The 17428-nt window shown below is 33.4% G+C and overlaps 1 protein-coding gene across 1 annotated transcript in view; it reads right to left on the bottom strand.

Moving 5' to 3' along the window:
* Atrnl1 (attractin-like 1) overlaps positions 1-17428 on the bottom strand; it is a gene marked incomplete at its 5' end in the record, with an annotated part of 750654 nt that overhangs the window by 637906 nt on the left and 95320 nt on the right. The window contains 1 exon segment of the mRNA XM_013515898.1: positions 4365-4548. Within this exon segment, the coding sequence (XP_013371352.1) occupies positions 4365-4548 (184 nt within the window).

Here is a 17428-nt window from a genome sequence, read left to right as displayed (position 1 = left end):
TTTTCTTAACAGTTGCTTATCATTTGTCCTTATTAACTTAAGTCTGTATGATATGTAGTGACATTCTTTTTTCAATCTTGACATGGGTTATTTAGGAATGATTTTGTCTGTTTTTTTAGTCTTCATATACCATCGTTTTTGTAGATTTTTGATGATTTTATGGACGAACTCTATCATACGTTAGCATTCTACTTCATTAATTTGGGCTTTTATATCACATCTCTTTTTTTCATATATGTATTTGCTTTCCCCATTCTTTGAAATTACACTACTGTTCTAGCAGGGGAAAAGGAACCCTGCTACGTTGTTGGTAGGAATGTAAACTAGTATAACCATTATGGAAATAAGCATGGGGATTCCTCAAAAAACTAAAACCAGAAATTGCATTTGACCCATCTATTCCACTTCTAGGTGTCTTCCCCAATGAGTTAAAAGTATCATATTACAGCAAAACATGCATACCCAGATTTGTAGGAGTACAAGTCCTAATAGCTAAATCTTAGAAGCACCCTGTGTGTCCATCAAATGATGAACACACAGAGAAAATACGTTTATTTATACACTATGGAGTATTACTCTGGCACCAAGAAGCACAAGCTTCAGTCATTCATAAGAAAATTAATGTACCTTAAGAACACAATTTTTTTTGTTTGTTTGTTTGTTTCCGGTACCGGGAATCAAACTCACGACCTTGCACTTGCCAGGCAGGCGCTGTGCAGCTGAGCTAAATCCTCAGCCCCTAAAGAACACAATTTTAAATGAAATAAATCAGACACACGGCTTAAATATCACATGATTTGTCTTATATGAGAAACTCAAACTATAAATAAAGAGCAAAATAAAATGTAAGAGGAAATAGGGAGATAGACCTTTTGCAAAAGGAAAGGGGACAAAGAGATGGCAAGAGAGGAAAGGAGAGGAGAAAAATGGGATGAAGAAAAATTAAAATGTGTTAAGAACATGTACCAGTACAAGAATATAATCATTATGTACTGTAAACATTTATGAATAAAAAGAAAAAAAAAAAGAAAAAAAGATTAGACTAGTGATTTTCAGAATTCTAAAAAATATTTCTTTGGGGTTTTTTTTATTTTTATTTTTTTGGGGGGTACCAGGAATCGAACTCAGGACACTGTGCTTGCCAGGCAGGCACTTGTACCACTGAGCCATACCCCCAGCCTAAAATATTTCTAATAAATATATTCAAGGCTCTTGTCCCTCTGACCCTCTTACCTAAATCATATACATTTTGATGTCATTATTCAGTACAAAATATCTTATAATTTTCAGTATATATTCTTTGACTCATTACTCAAAAGAAATTTATTAATTTTAAGACTTTGTGTTGATCACTTTTATATAATCACCAAAAAGTTACTTTTTTGTTCATTTCAGGTTGATCAGTTATTTTGCAGGTTTTCAATCCTTTTAAATTTGTTAAGACTTAAATTAAACCTAGCATATAGTAAATTTTGGAAAAGTTCCATATGTGCTTAAAACAATGTTACAAGGTAAAACTATAAGGTTTTTGAACTCTCATTTTAAATAAGAAAAAAATCTTTTATATCTTTTCTGCTTTTGATCTTCTGGTACTATTAATAATCAATAAAGCTAGATTTAAAATGTCCTACTCTTCTCTGTCCTGCTTAATTCTGTCAGCTCTTACTTTGTTAATTTTAACATACTGCTGTAAGGCCTACATAAATTCATAATTGTTACATATATTGTTCAGGGAGACTCTTGGTTTAAACTCTTACTTGTGTAATATTAATTCAGCTACAACAACTTTCTTTAGTTTAGTGATTACATAATATAGCTTCCTTTTATCCTTCTACTTTTAACTTGACTAAATATTTTATTTAAGGTATATCTTTTCTAAGAAATATATGGTTAGATTTGTTTTTTACATCAAGTTCAAAAACCCTTGGCTTTTAATTTAAATACTTGTTCCCTTACATTTCATAAAATTGGAATATTTCTTTACACTTAGTATAATTATTGATCTATTTGGAATTTTACACCATTTTACAATTCCTGCCATACCTATTATATTACTTTTCTTTGTTTTTCTTTCCCTTTTGCAAATCTATTAAGTATTATCATGGTTTGTGTCTGGATGTCCCCCACTAGAGCCTCATGCAGTCATGGGGCAGGCTTCTAGAGTTTATGATTGATTCATGGTCCAATGCAGGGATTATGAATGTGAGTGCTACATCCGCCCTGGGGTGGGTGGCTTGTATACAAAATAAGGGAGGGAAAGAGGCTTGCTCTCTCCTGCCATTCCTCCCTTTTTGCTGTTATTGCTTTTGCTGTTTTCTGCCACCATGAACTGCTGCCCTCTGTCATGTGCCACTCTGCCTTGAAGCCAGCCAAATATGGACTGAAACCTGCACAAACTGCAAACTAAATAAACCTTTCCTTCCTTAAGTTTGGGCGTGAGGCATCTTGTCTCAATGATGAGAGAAAGGTAACCAAGACAGGTACTATTTATAATTCTGATTTTCCCACCATCTGATTAGATATATAATGTTTGGTTGTTGTATAATGATTGCAACACAAATACTTAATAATTAATGTATAATATTAATTTTATTAATTCTCAAATAATATAAGTATTTTGGTATTTTAACACTAATTTATCTCTCTTTGTAACTTATATACGATTATTTTCATGCTTTAAAATTTGTGCATAATCAAGCCTCTATTTATATTATATTTCATGTGATAATCTATCAGATTTATCCTCTCTCATTTCTATATATTCCAGTATCAGGAATTATTTTTCTTCTACTTTAGTAACATTTATTTCATTCAGTATTTCCTTTATTCCATACCTACAGTGATCAAATTCTCTCAGGTCTTGTTTGCATAAAAATGTCTTTATCTTACTTCTCAAAGGATATTTCATTTGATGTAGAATTTAGACTAGTGACTATCTTCTTTCAACTATTTGAAAACATCTTCTGGAGTCCATTTTTTCAGTTAATAAATCACTTGAGAATCTAACAGACAAACATGCCTTTTTTCCCCTTTAGTTGTTTTAAATTCTTCTCTTCATCATTTCAGCAGATGCACCACAATGTCTCTAAACATGAGCTTCTTTCTACTCGTTTCCCTTGGTTCTCATGGAACTTCTTCAGTGTGTGGCTTAATACTACTTGTCATGTTTGAAAAAATTCTCATTTGTTTTTTTTTTGTTTTGTTTTGTTTTGTTTTGTTTTTCACAAAATACAAGTCTTATAATTCTAACTTTCCCCCCACCAAAGAATGTAGAAATTAAGGGACATGTTTGAAAGTGAGTGGGGATAGAGCAAATCCACAATTTAGTTGAATACTGTTCTTTAAATTCATAAAGTAACTTCATGCTAAATTTAAAAGAATGTGTATGGTCTTAAAATAAAAAGAGACATTTTCCAGATTTTATAAAGGTAAATGAGTAAAAAAGCCATTTCCCAAATTTTACAAAGGTGAGTACAAGAAGAATTCTATTTTAAAATTTATATATCAAGGAAAATCATTAAATGAAAGACTAATGAATAATATTTAAAACATAAAGCGAATATAATGAGTAAAAATAGGTAATTCACTAAACAAGAAATAATGGCAGATGCACCCATAAAAATATGCTTCTCTTCAACAATAACTTGGAAAATGCATATTAAAATATCAGTAAGATACCATTCCCACCTATCATGTTAGCAATAGTAAAAATCCTCATAGTTATCGTGTACTACTGAAAATACAATGATATAAAGATACTCATACCCTGCTGTTGAAATTATCATAGTGATCTGAAAAGCAATGCAGACACTGCAATTTCACGCTTAAGTATATTAAGGAAAGAATTATTGCACATGTGCACCAGAAGACCAGTGCCACACAGCACTGCTCACAGCAGGAAAAGAAAATTCGCCCAAATACAACAAGGTGTGTATTTCATAGGAACTTAGATGTTGAAACTAAAGAAATCACTTCTAAGTTTATGAATATCAATTAAATTAGTGTAAATAAGAACAAATCCAGGACAGATGAAATAAAAGCTCAATGTTTCACTGATCTAAAAAACTGTCCATCAAAATGAACATTCTATCAGCACATATTAGTATAAGTAATGTACAAAGAATCAGAATTTCTATGGGATAAGAAATCATTTTAAAGTAAGTCATTTATAGTAATGACAACTAAAGAGAAAATGTTTCATTTGGTGCCACTGCTACATGATCATATATCATTAGCTGAAATGAAAAAAAGAAAAAGTCTAAAATTTTCCTATGAATATATTCAGTAAAACTGATTACCATACAAATACAAAATAAACCTTTATCAAGTTTTCTCCTTATCATACTTTTAATCAATTAACTCACCAAGTCTTTGTGTTAACTTCATACTTATAAAGATCATCTACCAATCCATATTTATTGCCTGGTAATGCTTTATAGCCTCCATGAACATAAATGGACTTTGTTATTTCATCATACACACTTGTATGGCCATATCCACCTTGTACAATAGCTCCTTTAGTTTCTGGAACAAGCCAAGTGTTTGATGCTGTAAAAGAGAAGGTGTATCATAAATATTAGGTAGAATTTAAAATTATAAACAACAAATAACCAAAACTACCAATAAATTAGTTTCAGAGACACATTTTAAGAGTAAATACAGAGTATTTAATAGTAATTAATCAGAAAATATTTATTTAAAATGAGCCAGGTGCTATAGTTGAAGCTGAGTAACACTGATCTTTCCATAAATGAAATTATACTCTGAAATACTGAAGATCCAACATTTTGTGTGTGCAAGATAAAAAGGGAAACTATTCTTACATACACTTCTGTATTCAAAAATAACCCCAAGTAAAATATTTAAGAAATAATTCTGAGAACCACTATGACCAACTTTGAATTAGTCACTGATATTGCAAAGATAAAAAATGATATGACTGCTGTCCTTAACAATCTAAAATTAAGTAAACAAAATTTTTAGCATTATGCTAGTGGTAAAAAATAAACTTCCAAGATTCTCTTGACCACAGTGTTACTGCTAAATTTTACCAATGGGAGTACAAATAAGAAATTAGGAGAGAGCACCAAGCTGGCAGAGTAGTAAGCAGCAGAGAAAAGCCTCTCTGAGAGTTGCCCTCTAGATGCTGGAATGTAGCAATGTGAGGAAGACAAGAAGGAGGGAAGTGGGTCCCCTGGACCCAGGAAGGATCTGAAGCGTGAACTAAAGCCCACAGAGAGAGTGAAGAGAGAAATTTCAACAAAGCAGGAGGAACAAGGTGGCACCCTGTCCCTGGGGGGAAAAAGAATTCCTCCTGACAACCAGGGGCTCAAGAGGAAATTAAAGAAGAAATTTGACAGTTTCTACAATCAAATGATAATGCCAATACAGCGTATTGGAATGCAATGAAAGCACTTCTCTGAGGGAAACTTACAACACTGAATTCACATATCAGAGAAACAGAGCAAGCTCAAATAAACAACCTGATGTTGAACTTCAAGCTTCTAGGAAAAGAAGAGAAAGTGTTTTAGTCAGGGTTTGCAAGGAAAGGATTTAATACAGGATACATAATTTATAGGATTATTTTATAATATTAACCCAAAGAGTCAAATGAAAAAGAGTGCTGCTCTGTCCACATATTGGATACCCAAAGAATCCAGCTATGGGCTTGGATCCCATGGCATTGTCCTGAATAAGTCAAGTTGAAGTTCTAGAGCCCATGGCAATGCCCCAATGAGTCCAGTTGGAGGTCTAGAGCCCATGACAATGTCTCAAGTAAGTGTTCTTCCAGGATTTACACTGAGAAAGCCCAAAGTTCAGTGGCGGAAGCTAGAAAGTCTGCCCCAGCAGGACAAAGGATCTGTGCCATCAGGCTGAGGGATCTGTACTGGAGCTAAGAAGTGATGCTCAAAGTAAGGACCAGAGCTCCCCCGTCTGACAAAAGCAAAGGATAGAAAACAACACTCCATATGACAGGAACCCAGCAAAAAGCAGGAATAGCTATTCTATCTGCAAACAAAGTGAATTTCAAGTGAAGACTGCCTAAGAGAGACAAAGAAAATCACTATATCCTTGTAAAGGGAAAAATCCAAGAGAAAGAGATAACAATCAGAAATACATATGCAACAAATACCAGTGCACCCAACTATATAAAACAAATATTAACAGGCATAAAAAATCAAAAAAGCACTAATATAATTGTTTTGAGGTATCTCAATATCCCACTGTCACAAAAAGACATCAGTTAGACAAAAAAGTCAACAATGAAAATATCAGAACTGAAATAAATGGACTTAGTCGATGTCTACACAGTATTTCACCCCACAAAATCAGAATACACACTCTTCTCAGCTGAACATGGGGCATTCTTCAAAATAGACCACATACTAGCTCACAGAACATGCTAAAGTAAATGCAAAGAAATTGAAATTATCTCATGCATATTATCAGACTATAGTGCAATGAAATTGGAAACAATGGTAAAAAAAAAAACACAAGAACTTCATAAACACATGGAAATTAAATAACACCTTCCTGAACAACCAATGGGTCATAGATGAAATTAAAGAAGAAATTAGAGAGTTTCTACAATTAAATAATGATAATACAACGTACTGGAACTTATGGGACACCATGGAAGTAGTCCTAAGAGGGAAATTTATAGCAGTGAATACCCATATTAGGAGAAAAGAGCAAGTGCAAACAAACAAATTAAGGGCAAACCTCAAACTTCTAAAAAAGGAAGAGCAATCACTTCTCGGCCTTTTGGCTAAGATCAAGTGTAAAAAAGGAAGAGCAGGCAGAGCCAAAAGCTTGAATGAGGGTGGAAATTATTGATTAGAGCAAAAGTAGTGCATTGGAGACTAAAAAAAATATACAAAGAATCAATGAATTGAAGATTTGGTTCTTTAAAAGATTAAATAAAATTGACAAAACATTATCCAACTATTATGGTTGATGCTCTGTGTCAACTTGAGGACTCTAAAAGCTTAATTACGTTAGTAGTTTTACATCCTGGGGTGAAAATGACAAGCCCTTGCTGATCCAGGATGTTCTTCTTTGGGTCAATTTGAGAAGTTTAAAAGTTTAACTTTCAACTTTAAATTTTAAAGTGATTCAGCAGAGGGCCAGGGTCCTTACTTTGTGAATGTCCTCAATTTGTGAAAGAGGAGGGCAAGGAGATGGTGTGGGCATGGACAAACAGCCAATGTACAATATAAGGAGGGAAAAGTGGCTTGCTTTTCCTCCCCTTTGTGCTCTTGCTGCTTTTGCTGTCTTGTGCCACCTTCAAGTGTTGCCCCTGTGCCCTGCCACCCTGCCATAGAGCCAGCTGATTATAGACTGAAACCTCCACAAACTGTAGGCTAAATAAACCTTTCCTTCCTTAATTTTGGTCATTGGGTATTTTGTCTCAGCAAGGAGAAAAAAGTAAGGAAGACACCAATCTTATCAAAAAAAGAAAGAAAAGACTCAAATCCACACAATTAGGAATGATAAGGGTGAAATTACAATGGACTCTGTAGCACTTCAGATGATTCTGTATACCTATTTTGAAAAACTTGTACTTTAATCTGATGAAATATGCAGAAGAAATGGACAGATTTCTAGATGTAAATGAATTACCAAAGCTGAATCAAGAATATAAAAATCCTAAGTAAAACAATATCAATCAAATGAAATCAAAGATGTAATTAAAAACCGAGCAACACAGGAAAGCCCAGGCCCTGACAGATTAATTGCTATATTCTACAAGAAATTTAGAAAATACCTAACACCACTACTTCTCACTCTTTAATGAAATTGAAAGGGAAGCAATACTCCCAAATTCAATCCTGGAAGCAAACATCAGCCTGATACCAAAACTTCAGAAGGATCCAACTAAGAAAGAGAATTACAGTCTAATCCCCCTAATGGACATAGATGCAAAAATTCTCAGTAAGATACTGGCAAACATAATGCAACAAATCATCAAGAAGATTATCTACCACAACCAAGTGGGATTTCATCCCAGGGATGCAGAGATCATTCAACATACATAAACCAATAAATGTAATATACCATATTAACACAGCCAAGGATGAAAATCATATGGTAATCTCAACAGATGCACAAAAAGCTTTTGACAAAGTCTAGCACTCAACTATGATGAAAACACTATAGAAAATTGTAACCGATGGTCTTTATCTCAATCTGATAAACGCCATCTATGACCAACACTGAAAGCTTTCTCTCTAAAATCAGGAAGAGAAAGATATCCATTCTCTCCACTCTTATTAACATAGTCTTGGAAATTTAACCAGGGTAATAAGAAAAAGAAATAAAAGGGATAATGATAGGAAAAAAGGAACTTAAATTATCATTATTATCAGATGACATGGTACTCTACATAGAACACCCCAAAACTCCACTAAAAGCCTGCTAGACATAATCAGCAAATTCAGTAGCATAGCTGGACACAAAGTCAATGCTCAAAAATCAATAGCCTTCCTGCACATGAATAACAAACTCACTGAAAGAGAAATTAGGGGAACAATGCATTCACAATAGCATCCCCAAAAATAAAATACCCAGGAATCAGTCTAACAGAAGATGTAAAAGAACTCTACATTGAAAACTACAGGACTCTGTAAAAGGAGATTGAAGAGGATATCAGAAAATGGAAAGATATCCCTTGCTATAGGGGAGAAAGAACCAAAATGGAGAACATGGCCATACTTCCAAAACTATTGTGCAGATTTCATGCAATTCATATCAAAATTATAGTAGCATATCTCACACAATTAGAGAAAGCAATCCTAAAATTCATTTGGAACCAGAGAAGACCTAGAATAGCAAAGGCAATCCTGGGCAACAAAAGCAAGACGGGGGCATCACAATCTCTGTCTTGAACTTATACTATAAAGCTACTGAGATTTAAAAAAAAAAAAAAAACTGTGGTACTTGCAAAAAAAACCAAAACATACTCAAAGAACAATGGAACTGATTAGAAGTTGCAGAAACAACTCTGGACATACTCAGCCACCTTATCTTTAACAGAAGTGCCAAACACCTTCACTAGAAGAAAGCCTCTTTAATAAATGGTACTGGAAAAACTGGCTCTGCACATGTTAAAGATTAAAATTGGACCCATATCTATCACTATGCACTAAACTAAATTTGAAATGGATCAAAAATCTAAGTATTAAAACAGAAACATTAAATCTGCGGAAATACAGAATAGATAAAACTCTTGAAGATGCTGGTGTAGGCAAATATTTTATGAATAAAATTCCTATCACAGAGCAACTATCAAAAGAATCAACAACTGGGATCTCATCTTATGAAAAACATTTGAACAGCAGGAGTAACTACCAAAAGAGTTAAGGTACAACCCACAATGTGGGAAAAAATGTTTGCCAGCTGTTCCTCAGACAAAGGGTTACTATCAAGAACATATAAAGAACTAAAAAAAATCAGATGTTCCCAAATTTAAAAGACCCAGTCCAAAAACAGGCATCCGAGATCAATAAACACTTCTCGGATGAAGAAATACAAGCAGCAAAGAAATATATGAAAAAATCTTCAACATCACTGATCATTGGAGAATTGCAAATTAAAACAACACTGAGATTCCATCTCACCCCAGAAAGAATGGCTATCATCAAGAAATCAACCAACAACAAATGCTAGAGGGGCTGTGTGGAAAAAACGAACCCTTCTCCACTGTTGGGAGTGTAGACTGGTGCAGCCACTGTGGAAATCAGTGTGGAGAGTCCTCAAAAAACTAGGATTAGAGGTTCCATTCAACCCAACTATTCTCCTTCTGGCTATCTTCCCAGAGGAATTAAAAACATCATACCATAGCGATATGTGTGCACCTGTGTTTTTAGCAACACCATTTGTAATGGCTAGATCTTGGAAATAATCCAAATGTTCATCAACTGAGAAATGGAGAAAATATATGTGATCTTTTTATGAAATGTAGTACTACTCAGCCATAAAGAAGAATAAACTGGAGACTTTTATGGGTAAATGGATGCAACTTGAGACCATACCCATAAGTGAAATAAACCAGATGCACATGTGTAAACACTGTATTGTCTCCCTAGTGTGAGAAGTTGAAAGAGTAAGATCCAAAATGTATAACAGACATTGTAAAGTGGGAAGAAACTATTCAAAAGTAAAGAGAAATGAGAAACTGGGATGGAGGAATGGAGAAAAGAAAGGTGTATATATATATATATATATATATATACACACACATATATATATGATAGTTATATATATATGATAGACAATAGTTATACTACCAATTTCTCTTAGTTTACTGAAAAGAAAGTTTTGTGCTAATATTGTTTGGAGAATTAAATGCAGATATCTTATACTCTGAGCAACTAATTTAAAGATAACAATACGTAATGTATTAACTATTGTTACCCTCCTATTATCTTGTTTTGAAATTTTTGGGCGGGGCTCTTTAAAATTAAAAAACAAAAAAAGAAATTAGTAGACAAGAAGCAGAAATATATTCTACTTTTATCTCTACAAATTGGAAGAAAGAGGTAACTAATATGGCATGGCAGTGGTGACTTTTTATCATTGAGCAAGGGTAGGTGCTGCTCACTAGGAGAAACGGCATCTTCAGTAGCTTAGGAGCAAGTGTGATCATAGGCTCTACCGTGGCTAGTAGTAGCTTCTTGATTATTGGATGCTCTTTTCTCTTTTGTCTCTGAAACTTTAACATTTTTGTAATTAATTCCCTGTATTAAATTCCATTCTGCTGGCTATATCCAGAAGAGGTTCTTATTTCCTACTGCAGATTCACTGAGAGGACTAACCAGATGCAATGTATAATTTTAAGAATATGCAGAAAAAAAGCAAGCAATTTCTTGGTCTAAGAAAATTTAGGAAATAAACAGCAACTCTGTAGAAATCTGTTATTAGTCCTTAAATATGGACCAGTTCATACCTGTCTTTCCTCTAAGTTGTCACTGAAACTCTAGCTTCCCATACAGCTCATCAAAAATATCCAAATCAACTAATACAAAATGAAAATGGATTAAAAACTGTTCACATTTGCAAAATTCTGAGGTAGTGAAGAGAGTGGTTCTAAAATGGTCAAAAAAGTAGCAGCATCAAAAAGGAGTTATTAAAACCAACTGTGTTTTTCAAAAATGTGATTAATGTTGTTTAGTTGCTTACTAAAGGTAAAGATTTTATATATTTTACTCATTCTCTTTATAACAAGGAAGATAAACATGCTTAACAGAAATATTTTTTAAAAGACTGTAAAAGTGGGGCTAGGGATTTAGCTCAGCGGCAAAAGCGCCTGCCTGGCAAGCACAAGGTCGTGAGTTCGGTTCCTGGTACCGGAGAAAAACCAAAAAAAAAAACCAAAAAAAAAAAAGACTGTAAAAGTAAGTTACTTCATACAAGCCCATTATCTAGAGGTATTTACTGCAATCTGTTATGTTGAGAACATTTTCAAGTTACAGTTCTGAGTATTATAGAATATATATATACAAATATACTGTATATTAAAAATATATATATGTATACGTATATCACATGTATGGACCCCCAAATACTATTTTGTAGCTATTTTCACTAAAATATTTTGGGGAATCATTCCACAGCCCATTTCTTAACAGCTTTTAGCTTTTTAACAGCTACATTTCATTGTATTTCACTGTGCTGACAACAAGTACTTATTTTAATAATTCTATTCAGGTTCTGAATTTGCTCTTAAAAAAAGGGATGTAATAAACAACTTTATTTATTTATTTATTTATTTTGGTTTTTCTCCGGTACCGGAAACCGAACTCACAACCTTGCGCTTGCCAGGTAGGCGCTTTGCCGCTGAGCTAAATCCCCAGCCCCTTAAACAACTTTAATAGTATCATCCAATACAGCATATGCTATGCAGAGACTGCCTCACTGTCTCATCCAATAATAACACTTTGAGGGATGAATGACTTTTTTAAGCTGAGGAAGTTAGAAAATTTAAGTAATACATCAAAAGTTTAAAACATCAAAAAGCTGAACAGTCGATATAGTAGAGATTGATTGCCTCTTCTTCCTCCCAGTAGACCCCTATAAATTGTACAAGAGACAATCAAAGGAGATTTCTGAAAGGTTGAGGGAGGCAGACTGGCTAGTGACTCAGGGAGCTCCGGGCTGAGTACCTCATGACTTCCTCCAACAGAAGAAAGCTATTTTTCATTTCCCTACCCCAACCTATAGCAAAAGGTAGGGTTATTCTTCCCCTGGGTGGAATAGAAGTTCAATGGACAATACTAGATAATCCTAACAGTGATAGCAGAGTGACCCACTAAACACTACCTACAGGAAGCAGACAACACTTCCCTACCAGGCTGAACTTTAAAAAGGGGAATCCTACTATACAACCTAAATGCTAAACCCAAACTCTGTGACTACCTGCTAAATAAAATATTTTAAATAGGACCCAGTGACTCTCAATATAAACTTCAAAATATCAAGATATAATAAAAAATTCCTTGTCATGCTAAGAACAGGAAAATCACATCTTGAATAAGAAAGGACAATCAAGTAATACCAGCACTGAGATAGATATTAAAATTATCTAACAAGAATATTAATGTAGGCATTATAAAAATATTCCAACAAGCAATTGCAAGTTCCCTTAAAACAGCAAAAATCTAAAACCAAAACATACAAGATTTTAAAAAAGGAAAATCACAATAACAAAATCTAACTGGACTGGGTCAAAAGTAGAATGAAGATAACAACGGATAGTTCTAAACTTGAGGAAAGATCAATAAAACTTCTGATAGATCAATAAAATCTGAAAAAGAGAAAACAGACTGAAAAACAAATCAACAGAGTCTCAGGGACCCTTGAGTCAATAACAAATGATCCAACATTCATATCACCAGAAGCCTAGGAAAAATAAAAGAAATGGAGCTAACAGAATTTAAGAAATGTTAGCTGAAAACATCCAAATTTTGTAAAAGACCTAAATCTATGAAATTCAAGAAACTGAGCAAATCCCAAACAGGATAAACCCAAAGAAATCGATGCCAAGACACAACATAATTAAAGTTCTAAACACTAAACACAAAGGAAAAAGAACTTGAAAACAGCCAGAAAAAAAAAAAAAAAAAAATGACACATTCTAGGAGAATACCAAGTTTTTTGTTGTTGGCTTTTTGAGAAAGTCTCTCACTATGCGGTTTGGCTGACCTTGAACGTGCTGTATAGCCCAGGTGGGCCCCAAACTTATGGCAATCCTCCTGCCTCAATCTCAATATGCTAGGATTACAGGCATGACCACACCTGACTTAATACCAATTTTAGTAACTGTAAATTTCACATCTGAAAGCATGGAGAAGCAAAAGCAACAGCGTGTTTTTCAAATATTGCTAAAAAGAAAACTCAAACATGAAATCTACCTTTATTGAAAATATCCTTCAGTAATTAAAGGGGAAAGACTATTGACAATGGAAACAAAAATGGCAACACCAAATGATGTTCAAGACAATGATACGTAAAAGTAAGAAAGGCGAAGAAATATACATGATAGGAAAGTTTTCACATTTCTCTGAGGTGATAAAATACCCACAGGAACTAATAGGAAAGCTATATAATAAGATACTCTCAAGAACACTGTAAATACATCAAGATGGAATCCTAAAAATTATCCACATAACTCCCAGGAAGCAGGCAAATAAAGAGAAATAAAGGCATGAGAAATGTAAACAGAAAACAAATAATAAAATAAAAATACTATCAGATCAAAAGTACCTTAAATGTAAACAGTCCATTTATAACATTCTTATAATGACAAAATCAAAGAAGTGGAGTACAGGTTATCAAAGGTTAGGCGAGGAAACAGGCTATGGCAAAAGGGAACCACGTATGCTTTTAAAGGGAAATGCAAAAAAAATTATAGAAATGATAATGTAATACCTGAGTAAACAGAATATCTATTCTTCCCTTCTTTTTCTTTAAAATATATTCTGTTATTTAAATATAAAAATAATAACAAGGTCTATGGTATTTCCATAAAAATGTGGATGTAATAGGTAAGAAACTATAGCATATACAGAGAGGGTATAATGTGGTAAGTTTTCTACGTTCTAATCCATGTAGCAAAATATTGATGCTAAAAATTCAAATATGTATGTTCAAATCCACAGAGCAATCACTTTTTAAAAACTTACAAAGACATAATAGACAAAATCACATCAGATAAGATTAAAATTAATGATAAAAAAATTCAAATAACTCAAAAGAAAATAGGAAAAAGGAAACAGAGGAATGAAAAATAAAGTGAGCACAGATAAAATGAATAATAAAATACTAGACCTAAATTTAAATGCATCAACAATTAAAATAAAGGTGTTGATAACATAGAAAAGTGATATTATTTAAAATATTCAAAAAATACCAAAGCAGTTAGGGAGAAAGATGGGTAAGAAAATTAGAGGGCAAAAATCAAAAACTCATGGTTAAACTCAAACATACTGACAATTAAATTAAATGCAGTCTGCCTAAATATAACAATTAAAAGGCAGCATCTGTGAGATGCGAGGGATGCAGCAAAATCCAACTATATTCTATCAAAGAAATAAAAAGGTAAAAACATATAAAAGTAAGTCTCACTGGTAAAAGTGAGCACACAGTTAAAATATTCCACTGTAATGATGGTATGTAAATCATACATCTTTAGTATGAAGGTTAAAAGACAAAACTATTAAAAATATTAATAGCTGCAGTAATTTATTAAGGGCTAGCTATATAATATAAAAAGGTATAAATTGTGACATCAAAACATAAACTGAGGTTGAAAGTATAGTTATTTTATGTGACCAAAATTCAGCTGATATCAGCTTAAAATAGTTCTGTATAAGATATCTTATATAAGCTGCATAGTAACCACAAGGCAAAAATCTATGATACTGCAAAGTAAAAATCGATGACGCACACACAAAACATAAAAATAAGGAATCAAAACATCACTACAGAAAGTAGGTATAAACGAGTGCAGAAGAAAAACAAAGGCTCTTTCTTTAAAAAATGAAAAATTTCAAAAATGAGAATAGTAAACTTAATTATAAAAGGTAAATGTATTAAACACTGCCACCAAAGACACAGACAGGCTAAATGGACTTAAAACAAGACCTAATGATATGTTTCCCACAAGAGATTCATTTCACCTTTAAGGACACCTGTACCTGGAAAGCAAATGAATGTAAAAAGATGATCCATGCAAATAAAAATCAAAAGAAAGCCAGGAATAGCTATATTTAAATCAGACAAAATAGACTTCAGGTCAAATATCGTAAAATAAGACAAAGTTACTATATAATGATAAATGGATCAAATTATAACAATTGATGTGTGTCAAACATTACAGAACCTAAATATATAAAAACAGATAGTTGTTTAGAAGCAACAGATAGACTAAAATGTAACGACAACGAACTTTTATACCCCACTTTCAACAATGAAGAGATCATCCTGACAGATAATCAATGAGGCCACTACTCTTTAGAACAAATGAACTTAATAGACAAAAATGGATTATTCTATCCAGTAGCAGTTGATACATTCTTTTAAGCTCACACGAAACATTCTGTAGAATAGAACACAGGTTAGGCCACAAATCAAGTTTTAACAAATTTAACAAGACTAAATTCAAATCAAGTATCTTTCTAATCACAATGTTACAAAATTGTAAATGAAGGAAATTCAGAAAGTCTAAAATGTGTGGAATTTAACAGGTCAAAAAAAAATAAAGAAGAAACCTAAGAATACACTTGAGATGATACCAAAACTTATGGGATGTAGGAAAGCAGCTCTAAGAGGGAAGTTTAGAGGAACAAATGGCTTCATCAAAAAGAAAGAGATCTCAAACACCCTTAAGTTACACTTTAAGAACTAAAACTGGAGAACAAACTAAACCCAAAGTCAGTAAAATGAAAGAAAAAAATAAAGATCCAATTAGAAATACATGAAACAGAACAAGAAAAACAATAGATCAATGAAACTAGAAGTTGGTTCTTTGAAATATAAGTAACACTGACAAATCTATAGCCAGAACTGGGAAAAAATAGAATTCACACAAAATCTAATGTGGAATAGGAGATTTACAATTGACACCATAGAAAAGTAAAGAATACTGAGTCTATTATGAGGAATTATATGCCAATAAATTCAAAACTCTAAAAGAAATGAATAAATTCCTGGACACATACAACCTATTAAGACAAAGTCGCGAAAAAAGAGAAAATCTGAATGATCGATAATGAGTAACGAAGTTACATCAGTTATCAAAATCCAACAAATACTATCTTCCCTCCAATGCAAACTTTGGATCTCTTTGTCAAAGATCAAATAGCTGAATGATGTGTCTAGGGAAGTTTCCGTATCCTCTGTTCTGTTCCACTGACCCACATATCTATTTTTATTCCAGTATCATGCTGTTTTTATCACTATTGCTTTGCAGCATAGCTTGAAGTCAGGTATTGCAATGCCTCCTGTTTTGCTCTTGATGTCCAAAAATGCTTTTCTGCTTCCATATGAATCTTAGGACTGTTTTCTCTAGATCTGCAAATTACGTTTTCGGCACTTTGATTGAGACTGCATTGAATCTGCATACCAGTTTTGGCAGTATAGCCATTTTGATGGTATTTTTTCACCTATCCAGGAGCAGGAGACATCTGTCCATTTTCTGATGTCCTCTTCAGTCTCCTTTTTCAGAGTACTATACTTTTCTTTGTAAGGGTCCTTCAATTCGTTGGTTAGGTTAATTCCTAGGTATTTCATTTTTCTTGATGTTACTGTGAATGATACTGTTTTCATGATTTCTTTCTCAAGTTTATTATTGGAATACTCAAACGCTAATGACATTTGTGTACTGCTCTTATATCCTGCTATATTGCTCAGGAAAGATACCCTTTTCAACAAGCAGTGCTGGGAAAACTGGATAACTGTTTGTAGAAGATTGAAACTGGACATACCTTTTACTGAGTACTAAATTAAAATCAAAATGGATCAAAGATCTAAATAGAAACACTGAATCCCCTGGAATATAAAATAGGTAAAACACTTGAAGCTATAGGTGTACGAAAGTATTTTCTAAAAAGAAGTGTAATTGTCCAAGAAGTAACAGCAAGAATCAACAAATAGGATTACACCAAACTGAAAAGCTCTGCACAGCAAGGGAATCACTTACTACAGTGAACAGACAACCTACAGGATGGGGAAAAAATTTTGCCAGTTACTACTGAGACAGAGGAGTAATATCTAAAATATAAAGAACTCGGGCTGGGGATATAGCTCAGTAGCACAAGTGTAAAGTCTTCGGTTCAATTCCTGGTACAGAAAGAAAGGAGAGAGACACAGAGACAGGGAGGGAGAGAGAGAGAGAGAGAGAGAGAGAGAGAGAGAGAGAGAGAGAGAG

This window comes from Chinchilla lanigera, unplaced genomic scaffold, assembly GCF_000276665.1.
Source record: "Chinchilla lanigera isolate Chin_1 unplaced genomic scaffold, ChiLan1.0 scaffold00030, whole genome shotgun sequence".
NCBI classification, from domain to species: domain Eukaryota; kingdom Metazoa; phylum Chordata; class Mammalia; order Rodentia; family Chinchillidae; genus Chinchilla; species Chinchilla lanigera.
This window is presented reverse-complemented; position numbering and strand designations above follow the sequence as displayed.